General features: G+C 41.0%; 1 protein-coding gene across 1 annotated transcript in view; it reads right to left on the bottom strand.

Annotated features, from left to right (window-relative positions):
* Positions 1 to 655: 655 nt before the first annotated feature.
* Positions 656 to 21,881, bottom strand: part of SMAD7 (SMAD family member 7) — a 33,962-nt gene continuing 12,736 nt past the window's right edge. The window contains 1 exon segment of the mRNA XM_074207581.1: positions 656 to 4,855. Coding sequence (XP_074063682.1) covers positions 4,317 to 4,855 — 539 coding nt within the window. The 3' untranslated portion in view covers positions 656 to 4,316.

The following is a 21,881-nucleotide window of genomic DNA, read 5'->3' as shown; positions in this document are numbered from 1 at the left end:
GGAGTGTACAATTACTCTGAATCTATTATGTGGTTATTTCTCTATGTACATGTTCTCCATCTTCATGGAAAGGAAGCTCTCTGAAGGTTGTTTCATTTTTAAATTTTGTATCTCTAGCACATTATAGATACTTAAAAAATTCTTATTGAATGAAGATAGGTTATATTAGTTTTTTCTTACAGATGAAGAAACTGAGGTTCAGAGAGTTTAAGTGATTTACCTAGAGTCACATAGCTAGGGTCTAAGACAGGATTTGAACTCTGGTGTTCCTGATCCCCCCACCCCCCAATACAACACTACTACATCATGCTGCTTCTCTCTAGAGTCCTTGTCTTGGATTGCTGTCAGGGGGAGGGGAGAAGGAAGAGAGGGAGGGAGAAAAATGTATAACTCAAAACTTCACAAAAAGATAGTTGAAAACATTTCAAGTAGTGGGAAAAATAAATACAAACATTTAATTTAAAATATAAAAAAATCTAAAGAGAGCTCTCTTAGGACATAAAATTCCATTTTCTCTCTGATATTTCCTGTAGCACTATAAAATTATGAATATCAATAGAAATAACTAGGTATCTTAACCCTAATCATTATCAATATCAAAGAAAACAAGTTAAATCCCAGTCAACTTCTTTCCAATTGACAATTTGATCCTATGCCTTAAAAATATACATTTGATTTCAATCTGTAAACTTTTCTTTTTCCTTCCTTCTTTTTGTTTTTCTTTTTCTCTACCCAATGGCCTCTTTCCTTTATTTTTAATCCTTCAATTAACGGTACAAGGTTGCCTGTTTATCAAATTTGCAGCTGGGAAAAAAAGAAATGAGCACTCCAGAGAGCAGGATTCAGAAAGATCTTGACTAGAAGCTTGAATATGGGATCAGATCTAATAAGATAACAAGTTCCCCCTTTCACGAGCTCATAGGAAGATAGTCCTAGAGGAAAAGATCCTAAGAGGTCATCTAATCAATCCTCTTCATTCTGCTAATGGTAAAATTGAGCCCAAGGCAGAGCAGCAGGAATGCAGAATCCATGACTCCAGGTATAGCACCCATTCTACATCCCTATATCATGCCCCAAGAACCTGACAGTTATCAAGTAAAGGTTTGATAACTTACTTGGCCTATTATAGAAAATTCTTGTTCAGGTATGGTTTCTTCCTATTCTTCCTATGGTCTGTGAATGGCCTGTGAAGGTTATGATAAATTTGGATGGGTAAAGGTGGAGTAAAGGGAAATAAAGTTGGAAAAGTTGGGGAGAGACTAATGACTGAGAATCTTAATCTAAATATTTCATTCTGAAAGAAATAGGAAATCAGTTTTTGTTGTTGTTTTTTAGTTTTTTTGCAAGGCAAATGGGTTTAAGTGGCTTGCCCAAGGCCACACAGCTAGGTAATTGTGTCCGAGGCCAACTTTGAACTCAGGTACTCCTGACTCCAGGGCCGGTGCTCTATCCACTGTGCTACCTAGCTGCCCCTGTCAAAGGTTTTAAGAACAAGACATAACACCTATGTCTTAAGTAGATATTATATCTAAGAAAATAATTGGAATAGAAAAAAGATCTATTAAGAAACGTTCAGTAGGCTATATGAATGGAAGAAAGGAAGAATTGGAGAAACACTGATAATTAAACATCAGGATTTTGCAACTGATTAGATCTTTTTAGTTTTTGCAAGGCCATGGGGTTAAGTGGCTTGCCCAAGAACACCCGGATTTGAACTCAGGTACACCTGACTCCAAGGCCAGTGCTCTATCTACTTCGACACCTAGCTGCCTCCTGATTAGATCTTTAAGGTTAAAAGAATCAACTATGATTTTCAAGCCTAAGTGACTGAATAGGACAATAGCCATCAATACCAAAGAGGGCTAGGGAAGAGGAAAATTATAGCAGGAAAAGATGAGTTTTAGGCATTAGAGTTTAACCTGTCAGTCACTAAGAGACTGGCAGACATGTCCAGCAGACCACTAGGGATGTCAGGTCTAAGGAAGAGTGCCAGGGTTAGAAATTATGGATCTTGAAGCCATTTGAAGAGATCATTAGTACCAATTAAATTATGCAATGAGAGTTTGGAGAAGAGGGGCAGGGACAGTCTTGTGTGGTCATCTGACCACAAGTTAGTGGTCAGAAAAGCTCTGGTAGTAACAAAGAAACAGCAAAATCAGCTTCAGGGATTTAATCCAAATTAAATGAAGTCAAATATCATCCTCCCTCATTGACAATCATAGGGTAGATTTAAGTACCCTTCCCCTCCAATCATCAAGTTAGTTATTCCACAAATTACTTAGTTTGTCAATAATAGGGGATTTGCATAAATGTGGCCTGGGTTAGAACTTCAAGTTGCTCCTTTGTACCCCAGATACCTGATTGACTAGATGCTTGTAAAAGACTGTTGTGGATAGCTTTCTACTTTGACTGAGGGAGTCAAGAACTGTATTCAAGGGGCAGCTAGGTGGCTCAATAGAGTATCAGCTTTGGAGTCGGGAGGATCTCAGTTCAAATTTGTCTTCAGACACTTGATATGTACCTGTGTGACCTTGGGCAAATCACTTAACCCTATTGCCCCACCAAGACAAAAACCCCCTGTATATACTCCAAATTTGGAGGATGAGCCAACCCAACCTATCATGCCTTGGTCCATTGAACTTGTCTTAAATTTTTATGCCCCTGCCCCCACCCCCAATCTTCCATGTTGCCCAGTTTGGGCCTATGATTCACCTTAATCCCAATCAATGAAAGAGAAGCTGGTACACAACATCAAGTCAAGTGTACATTTTAAAAATTGTTTAATGGAACATAAACTCCTTTAGAAAAACATTCAGCCAGGTGAAAACACCCATAGAAAAAACACCAATCTTGTGTTTATCTTTTTTTAATTTGGCATTTGTTATTTTGCATTTATATTAAAGCAAAGTGCATCTTTATTTTTCTTGTTTATACACATTGCACAATACATAAATAATGATGCTTATAAAACGTCTTTGTATTTACAAGTAATAATATATTTATATATAACATAAAATACATTTTTTTCTTTAATAAATCTCAGTTTTTTTCAGGAGTCCTTTCTCTCTCAACAAGCACTACAATGCTAAAGTTCCAATGAGAATGCTTCTCTTGTTCATTTAAACCTTTGTAGTTAGAAAAATAGCTTATGTTAAGGTCTAAACATGCTCATTGAGCTAAGAACAGTGTAAAAGTATCATACAAGTGTATGAGTTGTAGAAGAAATGAAAACACAGTATTCTGGGACACAAGTGGTACCTTGATAACCGGCTCTGGGTTAAGATGGACCATTGAGGGGCAAGTGGAAGGGGAGGGTAAGTGGTGCAGCAAGGGGGATAGTTTCCATTCCATTCCTTCCCACTTAGGGAGCTTCTCTTTCCCTCGCCTCCCCAATTCACTGGTGTAAACAGTGTGGTTTGGGGAGAAGAGAGGCTGAGTCAAATTTTCCCTGTGGTAGGAACAGTGGGCCTGGGAAAGCGGGCACTTTATAAGCAATACTTTAGGGAAGTCAAATTCACAGAAAAACCAAGATGTCTGAAAATGAGAAAGAAAAAAAAGAAGAAACACTTATGGCAGCAGTGAGCTTGGCAAAAGATTGGGATGACCAGGGCCTAAGTCTTGGTTCTGGTTAAGAATCTTGCTGTGTTTGTTTCCAAGAGACCTGTGTGTGCGTGGACCCTTGGCCTATGACAAGCCAATTAATAAAGAGGGCAAAAGTACCTGGGGAGGGGTCAGGTCAAAGGGCTCTGTCATGGAGGTGGTCTTATTATATGGGAACACCTAACCAACAGATAGAACCGTAATAGGGCACTAACATCCTGACCCCTCAAGCATTTCCAAAGGGCTAAAGAGCAATACACATTGTAGCTGTAGGCTTCTTACTGAAGCTCTTCCTTAAGAAAAATCCCCTCCATCTGTATCACAAAGTGTCCACACTCACCCCTTGCATAATTGTCCCCTTTCTGCCCATACAGATGGGACATGTGAATGGTGATTTGGAATAGGGAAAGTGACTCCCCTCTTTTCTCTTCTGACTCATTGGTCATTTATACCTTTTGTTTGGTGTTGTTGGTTTTTATTCCCCTTTTAAATTCAACTTACTAGGTAGCTCCCTCCCCATTCTTTTTCCCTCCCCCCAAAACCAAATAATTCTTTTCATAAGCTATTTCTTGAGAACAAAACAAACAGAAAACCATAAACAACAATTAAAAAATAAAACAACCAAAGAGTTTACATGAAAAGCAAGCACTCAGAAGGAAAATATTAGCAGCAAAGTAGTTTTAAACGTCATCTAGTCCCCTCCGGTTCCTGTTGCGTTATCGGTTGTTGAATATGACCTCCAACCAGCACGGGCAGCTGCTGATGAACTGCCTTGTGTAACACTGGCCCCAGCCTTTCACGAAGCTGATCTGCACGGTGAAGCCCGTCCACGGCTGTTGCATGAACTCGTGGTCGTTGGGCCGCTGCAAACTGTATGCTTTCTCATAGTCAAAAGCCTTGATGGAAAAACCCGGGAACACCTTGTGCACCAACAACGTCCTGGAGTCGGGGTTGTCCAGTGTGGCCGACTTGATAAAGATGGGGTAACTACTGCGGTTGTATACCCACACACCGTCTACTTCTCTAGTCAACTGGATGCCGCAGCCAATTTTGCTACGGACTTTCTGTACCAGCTGACTCTTGTTGTCCGAATTGAGCTGTCCGAGGCAAAAGCCATTCCCCTGAGGTAGATCATAGAAGATATCCAAGGAGGGCTCTTGGACAGAGTAGAGCCGACCCACTCTTGTTTTCTCCTCCCAATATGCTACCACGCACCAGTGTGACTGATCCCCAGGCTCCCGAAGAAGTTGGGAATCTAGAGAAGGACAAAGAAAATCAGATTTGTTAGAAATGGCTGGGTTTGTGTCTCTCTAATCAAAAGAACATTTAACTGTGAGTATATATCTATCAAAAGTCCCTCTCAGGATAATCTTTGGCCAACAGTTTCTCCAAGTCATCTTTGACTGAGAATTTTGTTTTGGCACTCTTTTCATGGTTCAACTCAATGGGGAAAGTGACTGATACTGTAGACATAAAAGCCAACAAAAAAAATGGGTATCTGCCTTCAGGGAGCTTATACCCCTCATGGGATGATCTTTCATAATAGGGAAACCCTCAAGGACTTTGAGGCACACATACAAAGAGCAACTCATTCACTACTTTCTATATTCCACATTTCTCCCCAGTCCCTTGTGAGAGTGTACTGAATCATGGAAAAGGAAACAACACAGCAGCTCATAAGTAAGTCTCCATCCTTTTCCTGATGAGGACCTCCAAAAGTATTTTTCAGATCCCTAGGGAGAGAGCTAGAGACAAACATCCCCAGTCAAAACCTCCAGATGGATAGGAGACAAGTCCCTCCAAGTTGATCTCCAGACTCTCAGGACTGATGAACAAAATGTAATCCAAAGTCCCTGCCCTTAAACATGGGGGACATGATGAGGCATCATTTCTCTCCACCCTGACAAACTGTCTTCTTTGGTTCTGGACAGACACATACAACTTTGGGAAAATTCTTATTCCGTCAAGAGATATAATAATATCAAGGTCTAAACCCAAATGTAAGCCAGAAGATTTTCCAGAACCAATGTGGCTGGTCAGGACACGGTGCTAGTGAGACAAGAGTGTAATTCACAGACCTAAGGGATTTTCTGTCTTCATCTGACTGAATTTCAGGCATAGACAGATCCACAGAGGTCCTCTAGACCCTAATACAAATAAGGAAACTGAGATGAAGTATAGAGAAGCTAAGTAATTTACCCAAGGTCACAGGTAAGAAGTAGAAGAGCTAGGATATTATAGTTCATCTAGTCCAATCTCCTCACCTTACCAGTAAAAGAACTAAGATTCACATGCTGATAATAAATTACTATTAATGTCATATGCCTCTCATTCAGAACAAATCCAGCCCTGCTGGTAGAGAAACAACTTAAGACAGATATCACTTGTTAAGTGGAAACCAGCAGTTGTTCACAAAAGACAGCACTAGAACTACCTTGGAATGTTTTTTTTAAATCTCTAGCTGTGTGATCTTGGGCAAGTTACTTATAACCCCATTGCCTTAATTTTTTTTAAAATTTAAATCTAGACTAAATGGGACTGAAAGAATATCCTAAGGTCTGGGAGGCCTGGCCGACAGCTCCTGACCAAAAAATGTGCCAGAGAAACTGGTCTTCAAATCCTACAAATCCCCCTCTGGAAGGAGAATGATTGGAAGGTCCAGAAGAGAAGCCTTTCATTCAACATTACAATGTGATAGGTTGCTCTCCCTCCTGTCTAGCTCCTTTCTTCTACCTCTTCCAAGCCCTGCCCCATGGGCTGACATGAAGAAAGCTTCCTGGACCTCTATAAGAAAGCCACCAGTCCAGGAGTGTTTTTGATGCTGGGGTGCATGTTTCTTTAAATAGATGTTTGTGAACATTAAAAAAGGGGGACTCGTCTGGGGTGGCTACAGCTGTAATTTACCTCTCCTCCTCATGCCTGGAGCTGGAGTAATAAATGTAAGGTTTAGACAGAGAACTATAAATCTGACTGAGCTGCAGGAATAGCTGTGGTTTTTAGCAGTAGGGTGGGGACCGGAAGTTTTGTATTTGTTAACAAAAATTGGGAAGGGGGGAGAAGTATAGAGTGTGTGTGTGTGTGTGTGTGTGTGAGAATTGTTCCTTTAACTCTCCCTCCTCCCTTTAGTCTTTTCAAGCAACTGGGAGAGAGATTAACTGATCATCAGCCAGACCAGACGGGGGAAAGAAAAGAAGGGAGTGGGTTCCAGTGCCCACCCCACCACCCTTGAAAAGGACTGTTGCCGGCAGGGTGAGGAGTGTAGTGTAGTTCAGCCCAGTCACCTCCTTCCAACTTTTACAGACATGTTTAGACCTGGGAGCTATTCAGGTCTATAAACTTAAAAAAAAAAAGGCAGCAGCAGCATTTAGCCTTGGATTTCATGAATAAGTAGGTAAGCAAGCTTATACTCCACTAGGCCTCAAAGGGGAAAAGATGGAAAGTTTATTTGCCTCTCTCACGACCCCCAATTCCCCCCTCCCCAACAAAGGAATAAACACAGAGTAGCTGAATTCTCATGACACCAGCTTGTTCCTGAAGAGCATCCATTGGCTAGAGTAGTGAACAGCAACCATCACTCAGCATTCATAGGTTAGTTTTCCCTTGGAAGCCCTGCTTGGTGGGGTGGGGTGGGGTGGGGTGGTACCTTTTGAAATATAAGAACTCAAACTCAGAAAGCCAACTCTGACTGGGAGGTGGGGCCTATGCATGGTAGTTGTGAAGAGAAGCAGAGAGGATTTGAGAGAGACTAAGTTAGAGGATGCAATGATGGGATCCTACATCTTAGACCTAGAAACTGAGAAGACCGGGAAAGGAGTGGAAACAAAGTGAACAGGAAAGAATACACAGCCAGTATATGGGAGAAAATTGTTTCCCCCTTTTGAAGGGTGAATTCTGCCTCCTTTTAGGTTGTTCGCCTTGAAACCTCCCCTTTTCTGAGCCCCACAATACTTTGTTTCATATACTTCTGCCCCACTGAAACCTGGCACCAAATAAACAGCAGGGAAGTAAAAAACCTAGGGAGGGAGAAGGGGGAAAGGCAAGCAAGGTGGAGATGCAGGCTGAGGGGAGAACCCAGGATCAAATTACCTCCAATCTAGTCCTCTGAAACCACCTCAAGGGAAGTTTAGGAAATTGGGGTGGGAGGGAAAGATGTGCCCCAAAAGGGAAAACCAGCTTCCATCTGAAAAAAGGGGAGGGGCCCACAACTACATTTCACCAGTCTGTCAGGTACCTTTTCTCTGAAGTTCTACAGGGCTTATTACACTTTCTGCCTCCCACTAAGAGTGTGTGAGAGTGAGTAAGAGACAGAGAACTCTTAGGACTGAATTTTTCTTTGTAGACTAGCCAGTCCACCCTGCAATTTTCAGCCAGACATACCCCAGGAAAGGGAAGTTTCCCGATTATGTTAATAGTCTAGGCCAAATAAACTGCAGAATGTGGGTTATCTGTCTGTGTTTAGTATAAAGACCTTTAAAGCTAACTCCCTCATGCAAAACACAGGGAGTGGGGGGTTATGGGTGCAGTCGGCTTCCTTCTCACCTGTTCCCTATTAAAGTAGGATCTTGGTAAAGAAGATTGCCTTCTCTGACCTCTCCCCACCCCCAGGAAAAATCCAAATTAAGGACTTGCCCCAGTCCTATCCAAATGTGCTTCTCTATGAAGCAGTTTAGCCATTCTGAAATTCCTTACTTGTATCACCACTGACATTTCTCCCATCATTTACAACTTTAGGGAAACCCAATACAGATCCTGTGTAGCCAATTTCCTGCCTTTCCTGGATCTGAATAGCAATTCCCACAATTTGTTTGATTCCCAGTCATGCTTGATAGTTGAATTAATATAGAATCAGTCCTGAAAAGTAGGATCCCAGCTAAGGTGGAAGCACTATCCTAAGAGATCAGTTCTCCTGCAACAGTCCCCAAAATAGGGATTCGAAAAAAAAGACATGATATGCACCCTGGACATCTGATAAAGGAGTTCCAATAATCCCTCCCTGGAGAAAACCTCAGGGTGATAATCTGGAATATGGACCCCTTCAACTTCACTCCCATTTTATAATCTATTTTATTATTGCTCTAGATACCCAACAGGGAAATCTGGTCATTTTGATTATCTCTTTCAGTTTAGGCCTGCCTCCCAACCAGAAAAAGAGGTGTTGTTACTGTTGTTTTACTGAGGTTGTTTGCTTTAAAACTAGGAAAGAAAAACTATGCTGTTAAAAACAATCAGATGCCTGCTAACAATTTTTCTTTTTTACCACAGTTTAGGGAATTTTTGGAACAACACCAGGAAAATGCTGAATCTGACTGAAATTCCTTAAAGGTGTTTTCTCCCCTTCCCCCCTCCCCCTTGAAACATAAAATCCCCCCTTTACAAGGAAAGGAAGAAGAGGGAAAGGAGGAAGGCTATTTTACCTGTGTTTGCACTAGCATTAGTAACAACCACTTAACAAGTAGCAAGTCGCTTGCTACCACTTACAAAGAGTTATTTAATTGCCCTGGTCATGAATGAACAGACCTTTATAGAAGACCAAAAGTTCATGAATGAATCTCACTTGGGGGTTGTTCAATGACATGGGGTGACCAAACCTCAAGGCCATATTTTAGGTAAGGAAGGAATTTTTCCTTTTTTATTTGATGGTGTGAGGAGGGAAAGATGGGGAGGAGGGTGAGGCCAGAAAAGGAGCCTCTCCCATCACACACTCCCACTAGAAGGGCCACTGTGATGGAAGCTGAGATGCTGGGCAGGGAAATCCTCAAATTATCCAGGCAGGGCTCTCTTTTTCATCATGCCAAAGCATGGGGACATGGCAAAGTGTTGTGGTGAGGGAAGAGTAGGTTCAGAGGCTTCTGTCACCCCAAATCCTCCACTCTGAACACTTGATCCTCTTGAAGGCACTTGATGCTGACTGTCAAAAGACTAGAAGTTCTTTATCTTTTACTGTGTCACTGGGAAAACAGATGAACTCTTTCTCAGAATAATGGTTTTAAAAATACATGAGATTACAAAGGAACCAATTGTATTAAAATATGTTTTGCTTGACTGAACTTATGATACAGGAGTTCTTTTTTCTCTTATGTGGTGGGAGGTGAGATGATGAATAAAAATGAATACATAAATTTTTAAATTAATGTGGTAATTGAATTACCTCCTGAAATCTATCCAAGAAATCCTTGGGTGTCCATGGACCCCAGGTTAAGAACTCCCTCTCTAAAGGTAAATTGTGAGAAATCAGGGGAGAAGAGGAGGACAAGCTAAAGGAGAAATGAGGATGGATGGGAAGAAAAATTCCTAAAAAGTCCAAGTCAAGTCAGCAATCCTTTCTCAATATAATGATTACCATCATATTTCTTTAGAAGTCCTATTCTCTCTAAAGGTTACAGAAGGTTAAAGAGGAAACATTTAGACAGGAAGAGTAAGTAGAAGAGCCAGACTATAGCCCAACCTCCATTTGGCAGTTAGTGTATAGAAGCATGAAACAGTTTCAAGACCATAGCCCTTGCAAGTTGATGTCCAAACGAAGTAGCTCCAGGGTTTACTTAATCAAATATATACAGGAATCACTTAAGTTCATTGATTATTCTACCCTTAACATACACACCAATGCAATATAGTCAACCTCAAAGATTAGTATACCCCCTCCGTCCAAAAAGTTACCTAACATGTCTAGGAATTAGCTACTTTGTTTCATTCAAAATAATCCTGTTATCCATCCAACAAACCAATAACACTTAGAATGTTTGACTTTTAAAATTTTACTCAAAAGCACCATAGAACTAAGTGCAGGGGGAAATATAAAAATGAAGGCAATAAGGTTCCTTCCCTCAGGAAGTTTTCAGTCAAGCAAGAGAGTATATACCAATTACACCATAGCAAGGAAGAATGTAAAATGTTTACCAGTGAGCGGAGGTGGGGAGGAATTGGAAGCATGTAGGAGTGTAAAGAATTTTGGATTTGGATTCAAGAGACCTGAGTTTAGATTCTAATTGTGGGATGTCACTTCTGCTCTCAGCCTGCACATCTATAAAATGATCATTAGGACAACATGAAATGTTAAGGTCCTATTATCCTGTGTTAGAAGTACCAACTTCCAAAAGAAATAATGATAACTCCTTATTTTCATAAAATTCTAAAGACTTAACAAAATGCCCCCCCCCATAATCATTTAAGACAGAGTAATTGAGTGAAGCCCTGAAGTGAAATTACTTTTCTTCAGGTCACTCAATTAGTAACTATTAGAACAAGGATTCAAATCCAGGTCCTCTCCTGTAGACAGCTTCTTCCCATTAAGCCATATTACCCTAAAATAAATTAATATTAACCTAAATATTACAAAAATCTTTTAAGGACTCCAAAGTCATTTTTGATCTTGCTGTGTTTCTCTCAAGAGACATCATCACCAAATGTCACTGTTTTTCAGTATTTCTGTGTGAGGGAAGAAGGCATCCTATGTGGCATAGAATGGGAGAACACAGTTAAATCATACATAAGTCTAGGAGAAACCCCTAAGTGGGGGAGGGCAGGTTATGAGGTTTGCTTTCTTATATGGAATCCTAGAAGAAAGATGATGTAACTCAAACCCCTTTTCTTTTACAGAATCTTAAGGGTCAAAAAAGGTTACACTTATAATAATGTCAATTTACACTATAAAAGCTTAACCCAAGCAAGTCTAATTTTTGGAATCAAAGAAGGAAATGACCCTCCACAATTACTTCCAAAACTTATATTCTCCCTCTTTCTACCCTGCAAAAAGCAACTATAAGAAAATAAAGCTACCTGGGATCTGTCCAGGAACTAGTCTGAAATCAGTCCAAACTCCATTCACTCTGTAGTTGTCAAAGATCATTGATATTTAAAAGTGATGACCCTCAGATGTCCCCAAAGTCCTCAAACAGCGGATTATATGATATGAATTAGTACACTCTACTTATGAAGGCTCGAAAGTAGATTCATGTTTAAAGTTTCCAAGAAAATGGGTTGAAAAATGTTTCCTCCTGTACATCTTTATATGCCCCACAATGCCTAGCAAAATACTAAGTAAACAGACAGTACTTAATATTTGAGGCCTTTAAAGTTGACAACACAGTGCAATAATCGAACCTTGGACTGGCCTTCATTTACCTGTCTTCTTTGTCAAGAACAGGATCCATAGAAACGGTTCTGTTTTTCCTCCTAGGCACCGTTGAAGACAGGTAAGAGAGGTTAATTAACTTCACCAAGATCTGATAGCACAATAGCCAGTGACTTGGAGGAAGTCACTTTCCTTCTCTGGGATTCAATTATCTGGTCTATAAAATAAAGGAATTTGTCTAGATGATCTCTAAGACTTCCCCCTCCTTCCTGCATTAACGTTATAGGATTCTAATTTGTGCTAGATTTGTAATAAAGAATGCTGATTTCATTCATTTTACTACCTTGGCTAAGGAGAGGGGAGGAAAGGAAGGTTTGTTAACTAGCTATTAAAAAAAAAGTTATTAGAGCTAGCAGAGTTCTTGCAATTATTTACCAAAGAAAAGGAGTGGGGTGGGTGAGGAGGGGCCTGGAAGTGGATAGCTATTCACCAGAAAGTCAGACATGTAGCTTTACTGTATTTTAACTTTAAAAAAACAAACTGTAAAAACATGTTTCTCTTCCTTGTCATTCATCATTCCCCGTGAGAGGGTACTAAGAGGAATTCCTATCTCCCAAGTCACTGATCCTATCTACCCCCCCTCAACATTTCCCTGCAACAGATCATCTTTTCATTTGCCAATCTATCACCCTGAAACTTTCATAAGAACAGCCCAAGAAGCTAGCAATGAAACTTTATGATCCAGCCAGCAAGATTAATTCATAAATATGACATAACAGCCAAAAAGTGATGAGTAATCAATTACGAGGGCTAATAATTATTGCCATGTTTTCCCCCACCCCTCGAAACTTTTTAAATGTTCAGCTCAAGGCTAATGTCCTGTAACCACCAATCAAACCCTAACCCCCTCCTTAAAAAACAATACAAAACAGTGCTTTGTAGTCAAAGAATACAATTTAGAGGAAAAAAGGGGGGGAGGGGTGCAAATCAAAACCGCCTGTCTGTCTCCAGTGGTTGGGCTGACTCCGGCTTCCTCTGTCCCAGCATTCAGCCCTCATCAGCCATGCAAATTATAGAGTGTACTGGCTGCTGTCTGAAGGCCGAATTCTGACTTAGCTCAGAGAAAGCCTTAAAGGAAGGGTGGGGACTCCCAAGTCAGCCAAATCCATTCATAATATTTACAGTAAATGGGCCTCCTTGGCTGTTGTTTTGTATGCATCCAGCTTAATTATTTTTTGAAGTCTGAATTTCAAGAATCTTCTCTGTCCTACCAAGGCCATGCCCACCCTCTCTCTCTCAACTTCCCTACCCTGACCCTCCAAAACTAGAGAAACATCTCAAACCTCTTTGGAAAGAGGACTCCACCTTTACACACACCCTCCTCACTCCCTTGTCTCCCTGGTTGTGCACTGCATTTATTTATCTGGCTTTCTGAAGTGGATATAGTCTTGGCTCCCTATCTCTTCCTCTCCTCCCAAGAAAATAACAATCCCACACTGTAGAGACAAGTTCATGTCTTCCAAGCCAGACATTCTCCTTCCCCCCCCAACTACCCACTCACCCAGTGTCTTTTTAGTTCCCATTTCACTGTGGGAACTACTTTTATAGTTCCCACTGCACAGTCCTGATAAAGGGATTACTGAATTCTTTAACTCTGCTTTAAAAATAAATTTTCAAATGCTCTCCAAACAAAAAAAGAAATCCCAGCTCTTCCACCACATGTTGTCTTTCCTCTGGTCTTTTGAAAAAAACTGACAACATACAGGTATGATAGTGACATATTAAGCCTTGTAAAAATTTTCAATAAAAATTGATGTATAATAGAACAGTATTCCAAAGTAGACAGAAGTTCAAGTGCACAGGACAATTTTTTCCTTCATACCTAAATGCTTTCCATATAGCTGTTCTTTTGCTATGCGTCTTTTTAATAAAGCCCTGCACTGCCCTGACCTACAGCTCTCTGAAAGTTATTACAACTTCAAAAAAAAATAGTGCCCTTCCCCCACTGCTATCCCCTACACTCCCCAAAAGAGAGCACAGCTCCAGTTCAATCCTATTTTTTTCTAGAGGATAGAGAAACCATTGGAAGACGTGGAAAAATACAGTGAGAAACAAAAGTCCTTTTCATCCCTCCCCTCCCCCGGCTCCCCTTGTTCCCTAACAATTATGAAAACTGTTTGGATGGGTTGGCATTTTGAACATTTACTGCATTCCAGCCAATAAATTCCATTCCTGAATCTGATGGAAAAGGCGGTCCCCCCTCCTCTTTCCTTCCCTGCCTCCCTCCTTCCCTGTCCTCCCTCCCTCCTCCTCTGCTCACTCCCTGCTTTCATTCCTTCTGTCTTTCTTTACAACCTAATACCCTGTCGACTGGAGGCCAGGGCTGTACTTACAGGGAAAAACAACAGAACGCCAGACTGGAGACAGTATGCAGACTGAGAAAGTTAATCATTACTTCTGTCTGCCTTCATAATCTAATCACTTCTATTCCTAAAACCAAGCTGTCCAGCCAGTTGGGCCCTCCCACCCCTCCACCCCTCCACCCCCAAAAGCACCCATGACCTCCTAAGGACCAGACTCCCTCTGCCCACTCCCACCCCACCCCCTGCCCAAAATGCCCATGACCCTAAATGAATGACAAATAAACGAATACATGCTATGGTCACACACACACACAAGCCCCTTAGACCACCAGAGTTCACCTGCTCTAGTTCCTTATGATGTCCCAATATTGGGGGGGGGGGGGAGACACCCGGGGTTGAGGCAAATTGTACACGTGGATGTCTTGCTTCTGCAGAGAAGCACCATTCCCCTTTCTAACACACTATTTGCCCTATGTCAGTTGTCTCTGTTATTCTGTCACAGGCAGAACTTCATTTCAGTGTCCTCAAACCCATCTGAAATTCATTTCAGGTCAAGATTAAACTTTGTCCAGCATTCCAAATCTATTCACTGAGCTCTGTCCCTCTGGACATTCAGACACACACAATAACTTTGGAAATTAAGAATCACACACACTAGCAGATGCCCTCTGTTGTCATGCCAGGCTTTCCCCAGAAGACTACACTGCTTCTGCCTCTAAGAACTCCAACACTTAATGAACTCTGGACAAAATTTAATGTCAGTTCAAGATAGTCTCAGAAATTCACCTAACAGCTAGTTCTGAAACCAGGTTTTAGAAAAAAGTAAATGAAGGCCCACAAGAGGGAGAAATTACTTCCAGGGTCATACACATGATTCCTCTCCCCCCTCCCCCCAAAAAACTCATAATCAGAAGGAGCTGAGTAGTCACTGTGATTTGGAGCAAAAATGGGGGTATAATTTCCACTTTTACCATGGGGGCAAGTTCTCTGGGTTCCTTAGCTAATAGATCCTGGCCTGCTTAGAGGCTCCAGATGCAGTGCTTTACCCCAAAACTGCCTCTTTCTGCAAAAGCCAAGACTAGAATTGTGGCCTTATCCATCTATCTGTCCCAGTCTCCTCCAAAGTATAGCTCTCTGACTTCCCATGATTCTCAATCATAGAAGACTCAAGTTACTTACAGAAGACTATAAAGGCTCCCTGGTGATGCTATATAGCATCTAGAACTGAGCTCAGTTATTGACATGGGGGGGGGGGCTTTACTTTTTAAAATGTCCTTGATCAATCCCCATGTCAAGGAGCTCTCCTGGGTGATTTCAATGATCTACGATGGAAGGGAAGTTGGGAGCTAGATTGAATCACTGGAAAGGGTTAAGTTATTTTGTATTCAGTTCTTATATGAACACCAAGACCCTTAACCTTTATTATCAAAATATGAAAAGTCAGGATTGAGCAAGGTAAAAAAGAATGAAGTGATTTGAAGTCGGAGGTCTTAGTTCAAACATCCACTCAAATCACCTGTATTATCTTTCTGAGTCAGTCTCCTCTAGATTGTAAAATGAGAAGGTTTGAGTAGATGACCTTTATGATCCCTTCCAACTCTAAATCTATCCAAGATCCTAACCACAAAGCCACCAGGAACCCACAGGCCTTCACGTCTGAGTTGCCTTGGGAAAGAAACTGTCCAATAGGAAACTACCACTCAAAATCGAGTTGGAATCCTCTCTCCCAAATCAACTTCCCTAGTGCCTTTGCCTCTCTATGGGGATTCCAGAGATTGAAAATTCACTGGATGTCATAGAGTTACAGAACTTAAAAGGACAGTAGAAGGTGGGCACAAAAATGAAATACTCGGCTATGGTTATTGGATGTCTTTTTTGTAATATCCCAAATTACAGGTGGGGAGACTATAGATTTGGTAGTAACTTTCAGAAAACTTTCTTGCAATGGAGACCCATAAATCTTAAAGCACAAATTTCATCACCCAAAGAGACTCCAACCAGAGCTGAACACATATGGGGTCCCTAGTTTCTTTCCCGTCTCATGTCTGCACTATCGAGACATAAAATAATACTGTTCCAGATGTTAATGAATATCCAACTGGGCTGTATATTTACTAGGGTGGAGCTTAATACATCAGAGCTTCTCAGATGTACACAAACACTCACTCTTCAGCATTTGGGACTAATTGTTTTAAAAATAATTGTCCCTATCTTCAGTCAATATCAAGATAACCACAGAGACAGAAAGGAAAGAATTGAGAAGCACGCAGAAACTACTGATAGACCTCTATCTACCTATCCTTTTACTTTTATAATAAATATTAATAAGATCTGTTAATGAACCTCTCACTTCAAGGCAGGGAATGAATGAATTTATCACTACATCTGCCCTCAAAGTACAGAGGGACCCTCTTGCACATGTCCTTTCTTGTCCTACAATCCTATTACTGATGTGCCCTCAAAGATTTATTACTTTCAGCTCGAGGTTAGGGGAACTGAACCATTGTCATTCTCATACCCCTCACCCCTCCTCCATATGCTGTACAAAAAAAGCACACCTAAACCCTTAATGGCAAAAAAAGCCATTTGTCCAATTGTCCTTTTTACTGCTAGTCTCTACTTCCTTGGGGCCACACAACACTAACTTGCAGACCAAGCCATGGCATTGGCTAAAGTGACCCAAAAAAGCTGGCTCTATTTTCTCACATTAATTCTCATAACCTCAAATAATGAAGTTGGACAAATTAACCTTGAAGATCTCCTTTAAAGCCCTAAAAGGCCACGACTCCTTGAGAATCTCCATCAGGATACAGAAAGACAACTAGGGAGGTTCTACTGGCTTCTTCTGCCATCGACCTAGCAACTAGACCTCAGAGCTAATCTAGTCCAATCCTCTTATTTAACAAAGAAAGAAACTGAGAGACAAGAGACAGAAAGTGGGTTGCTCAAACTCAAAGGAAGTAACTTTAACAGGAGTCAGTATTTAGACCCAAATTCCATGTCCTTTTCTCTATACCACACACAAATGGATCCACCTGACTCTAGTCCTCATGCCAGAGGGAGCTAAGGTGTCAGAACAGACTTACTAGCTGTGTGACCCTGGACAAGTCACTTAATTTCTCCTAACCATAGTTTCTCCATCTGAAAAATAGGGTTGTTAAAAGCACCTACCTCACAGGATTGTTATGAGGATCAAACAGGATAATAGATGCAGTGCAAACATTTTACAAACTTTTAGAGCCCTAATAAAGACTGTATCTGATTAAGGCAACTTCCCAGACAGACAGCCAAGCACCAGTGCCACAACCACCCCAGGTGGTGCTCACCCCATTCAAGAGTTTAACAGAAGTAGGTGTGGAGAGTGGGAATGAAAGATGCCAAGGTGTTCCTGAGATCTATCTTGCCATCTTCTCAACTAAGTGACTTCCCAAAAGCCTTCTTTCAGCTTGGTCCCATCTTCTATACCCTCACCGTTACCAGATACTAAATAGTGCTTTTAAAGGTACTTTAAGGCTCTCCTTGAACTGTGAAACGGATCCCTGACTGGTCTATGCATGAGAATAAAGAGCAGAGAGCTACCAGCAAGAAGACTTACAGAAACTAAGCCCCTACAACGAAGTAGAGAACAACTGGATTCTCACACTCTGCTCCTACCAGTTTTTTAGGTGGACATTGCCCCTCAGAATGGCCCCCTAGCCCCTGTGCACTTTGGTCACTCACTGCCCTAAATGCCCAAACTAGAACATAGCATTACTTCAAGTTTCCTTTTCAGCTGTAGTACAGCTCTTCTTGATGCCCTGGAAAGTCTCAGGGAACATCAAGGAACTACTGGAAGAAACAGATGCAGTTAGCAGGAAAGAAGCAAAGCTTCAAAAACAAAACAAAACAAAACAAAAACAAACAGGCAAGAAAATGAGGACACAGAACTGAAGAATAGATGGAGGTGAAAAGGGTAAGGGCACGAGTGCAAACTCTTACCTTCCCCTTCCCCCCAATCATTTCTGCAAGTTAAAACCAAGATAATGACACTGGGTGGGGGACCAATTTTGAGGGCTGAGCAGCCAAACCAAAATTAGCTCCCAGCCAAGAGCTGGCTTGGCCTCACCATTCGGGGAAGGAAGCTGGAAAAGTCATGAAAGATTCTTTAGTAAACTAAGAAATAAGGCTGCAGGAACGTTTCAACTGAAGGTGACCCTTCTAGGAAAATATTTTTTAAAATAATAAAAATAACATAAAGTCCTCAAACAGCCTCTTTCTTAAAGAAAATGACCTGAAAGTTCTCGTGGGAGTGAAGGGGAGGGGAAGAGGGAAACAGAAAGCCTTGCTTTCTCTCTGAGACTACCTTTCTCGAATAGCTGCCTTTTTTTTTAAGGTCTTTTCTCATAAAAGGAATGATGCAATTTCCTGTCTTGTCCCAATGTTTCCTGTTAACTTACAAGGTGAAAGTTATCACCCTATATTAAACCACTGTCCTAAATGCAATAGAAAGTCCCTTTCCCCACCTAGGCACAGACCCCCCCAACTCCTCCTACTCCCCCCACTCCCAATGAGACCTGAGACCATTTGTTAGATTTCTAACAAGAGAGTGATTAAAAACACCTATTCCTTTTATACCAAACAACCATGTAGCAGAGGGGAAAAAAAAACCTTTACTACTAACTACTAATCACTATCCCAGGAATGTCCTGCTACTCCCAATGGGAAAAAAAGAAAAGTTAGAAGTAACAGAAAAATAACTTGAGATTTAGGTAAAAATGAAGTGATCAAAAAGCCTTTTTTAAAAAAAAATTTCTCTGGTCTGTTAACTAAATTGAGAGCTGGGCCTCAGTTGTTAATAATACCTTCAAAGCTGAAAATAAGCTAGAAAGGAAGCTACTTTGTGACAGTAGGCAGGCAGCCAGACTACTGTGTTGGTCATTCAATCCAAAAAGAAAGGAGAAAGGGAAAGATGGTCCTGCCAATGATGACCTTCTGGCAGTCTGTTACATTAATACTATTCACCAGGCAGACACAGGGTCACAAGGTAAGAAAGGGGACAGCAGGGATGTGGGGTTCATCTTCTAAAGCCTTTCAGCCCCCAAGAGATGTCAGCATTAATCCCTGGGCCCTTGCTCTGTCCAAAAAGAGGGAGGAGTTGGAGTCACCCTGACTCTGGGACTTTTGAAGATAACCCTTCTATTAACCTTAGTTAATGGTCAATGGAGGACCATCGTCATTGCAGCATAGGCTGAGACAGCAGTGACCTTAAAAACCAGACTGGGCAGAGCCAGGGGGAGGAAAATACATAGAGAACAGAACAAAATCTGGTGAACTTCCCCTGGCAAAAAAGTTAGGTTAGAAAAATAAATCCACAAGAACTTTCCTACTTCTAATGTCTACTATGCATATATCCGAAATCTCCTAAAACACACGACTATCCTGGCTCCTACATTAAGAAGCCACTCTAAGGAAAATCCAACAAAGAAATCATTTTCTATCTTCCTCACCTCCCCCCCACCAAAGGGCAGGTTAATGAATCTCCTTTGAAAGATCATTGCTGTTTATGTTCTCTCCACTAAGGCTAAATGATCATACTTAGTGATTTTTAAAAGAATTATTCCAGCCCAGAAACACTACCCAAAACCCCACCCATTCCAGCATTTTCATTTTTCTTCTTTTCCCCCTTCCCCAACTGTGCTAGGGAATTCTGGGATTCTGGCTGTTTTCAGAGACTGCTCTTTAAGAAGCCCACCCTGCCTCCGAAAGAACTCTGCCAAGAAAAAGGCCTGTGAGGAGGAGGAGGAGGAGGAGGAGGAGTTAGAATGAAGTGTCAGAGGCCAAAAGCTACACAGAAACCTGGCTCCGGCCCAGGATCTCCCCCACTTCACTGGCCTGGCTACATTCTGCCTCAGTCAGATGATGTGTGAGGAGAACTGTGATGCCTCTAGTCTGGCCTGGCAGCTGGGTTTGCTCTAGCCTCTTCAGATGCTGTCATATGGCTGTTAACCCCTGAAAGTCCTACCCTTCTGAAGGGAGAGTTTATCTAACAGACAAGTCTATACTAGGAGAAGGAATCAAATACAATCCTTGCTTCAGTAGGTTAACAAAGAAAAGGCCAAATGGAGTCAACTCTTGCCTGATTTTCTTTTTATCTGTTCATGGGGGCGGGGTGGGGGGGTGGGGTGTCCTGGACTAGTAGACTTTTATGCTCCCATTCAGTTCTAAATTTATGATCAGAACCCTCAAATGCACTCAACTCAGTTACTCTCATCCCAGAAGTTTGTTTGTATATAATTTATCCTCAGTGAAATCATAACCCACTGGTTGTCCCTAACCATCCAAAGGAAAAAAAAATACAAGGAAAGAAATCTAGTTGTATCTCATACCACATCCATGCTAAATTATATTTTCACATATAGCTTAAAATTTCCTGTGATCAGAGAGGGATTTTCTGGATTTTCAATCAATCCTTCTCACTAATCATTTTTGTTTGAATGCTAGGTTTTCAGGGTTAATGAAGCCATGACAGAGATTACCTTCCTTGTGATCTATTTTCAGCTCTCTGTGTATTTTCATATATACACACACACATACACACACACATTTAGTTGTGTGTGTATCTACCAATATCTTATTTCTCCTGGTTTGGCACAGATAACAAAAGGCCTCAAAGGGACTCAAAGGAATGAGACATTCCTATCATGAACACTATTAATGAAATGACAGCCAGAGTACAGAACTTTTGTTCCAAAAAATGAATCAAGGGGAAAAGTGTATGTTCCATTAAAAAAAGTCAGAATATTGCCTAGAATGTGATAAAAAACAGAAGTCTTCCATATAACCCATTAATGATACCTGTCAATATTCAAAATTTGGGAGAGATCTTCCATGTCTACCCCTTTTATATCCTCCTTAAAAATCCACCAGGAACTTGTCATCCAGGTTAACACAGATCTAAGGTCCTAATAAATTTAGCAGTAAAGTGATACACAAGTGAAACACTGGCCAGCCTCCGAATCTTGGAGATTTGAATAGAGGCCATGGCAATTCTCAAATAGTCTCTAAACTTAATTGAGGAATATACCTAGAATTCTTCAAGTAAGAAGCCCCCATTTAACCATTCCCAGATCAAAGGACAGTAAATAATTAATTCCTTGTATTTATATATCACTTTAAAGGATTATAAAAAATGCTTTCTTCCTAACCTCCTGATGGAGATAGACTAACCTAATGTTAGCAAGGGAAATTAAGTCCCTTCTGACACAGGTGGATGCAGACAAGTCTATTTTGAACACATTGTTCCTTAATTAAACAGTGATACAAGTGAGGGCTCCCAGAGAAAAGTCTTTTCATTCCCTGACCACTGAATTTAATGAAGCAGCTTCCTGTGGACTCCAAGGTCCTCCCTCATAAGATGAGGCTTCTATAAGCTGAGTCAAACTCCTAACTTTCCAAATGAATACGGAGAATGTTCTCTGGAGTTTCTTGACTTTTTGAAAGATCACGCACCTCCACTGAGAGATGAGATTTGCCTATACAAATTAGCTCACATTGCTAGAGCAAATTTTGGAACTAAAATCCCACCCCCTCCCTTAAAAAAAATCCCTTTAAAAACATAAGAATCTAAGAAGAAAAACTGACCCTTGTAACAATCTGCCTATCCTAAACTCAGAAGAGGGATACCCCAGATTACTCTGGGGAACATTTTTTGTGGGTGGCAAGCATAAGTTTGCATCCCTCATATGTTACCTTCACAAGCTAGGCAATCTTTCTGTCTAAAAGATCTGTCAAAAATGAAGACCACCTTCCAGAAAGGATTAATGCATTAAAAAAAAAATCTCCCTTTCTCCAAATGGTAACTTGCTCTT

The sequence above is a fragment of the Macrotis lagotis genome, chromosome X (genome assembly GCF_037893015.1).
Source record: "Macrotis lagotis isolate mMagLag1 chromosome X, bilby.v1.9.chrom.fasta, whole genome shotgun sequence".
Classification (NCBI taxonomy): domain Eukaryota; kingdom Metazoa; phylum Chordata; class Mammalia; order Peramelemorphia; family Peramelidae; genus Macrotis; species Macrotis lagotis.
This window is presented reverse-complemented; position numbering and strand designations above follow the sequence as displayed.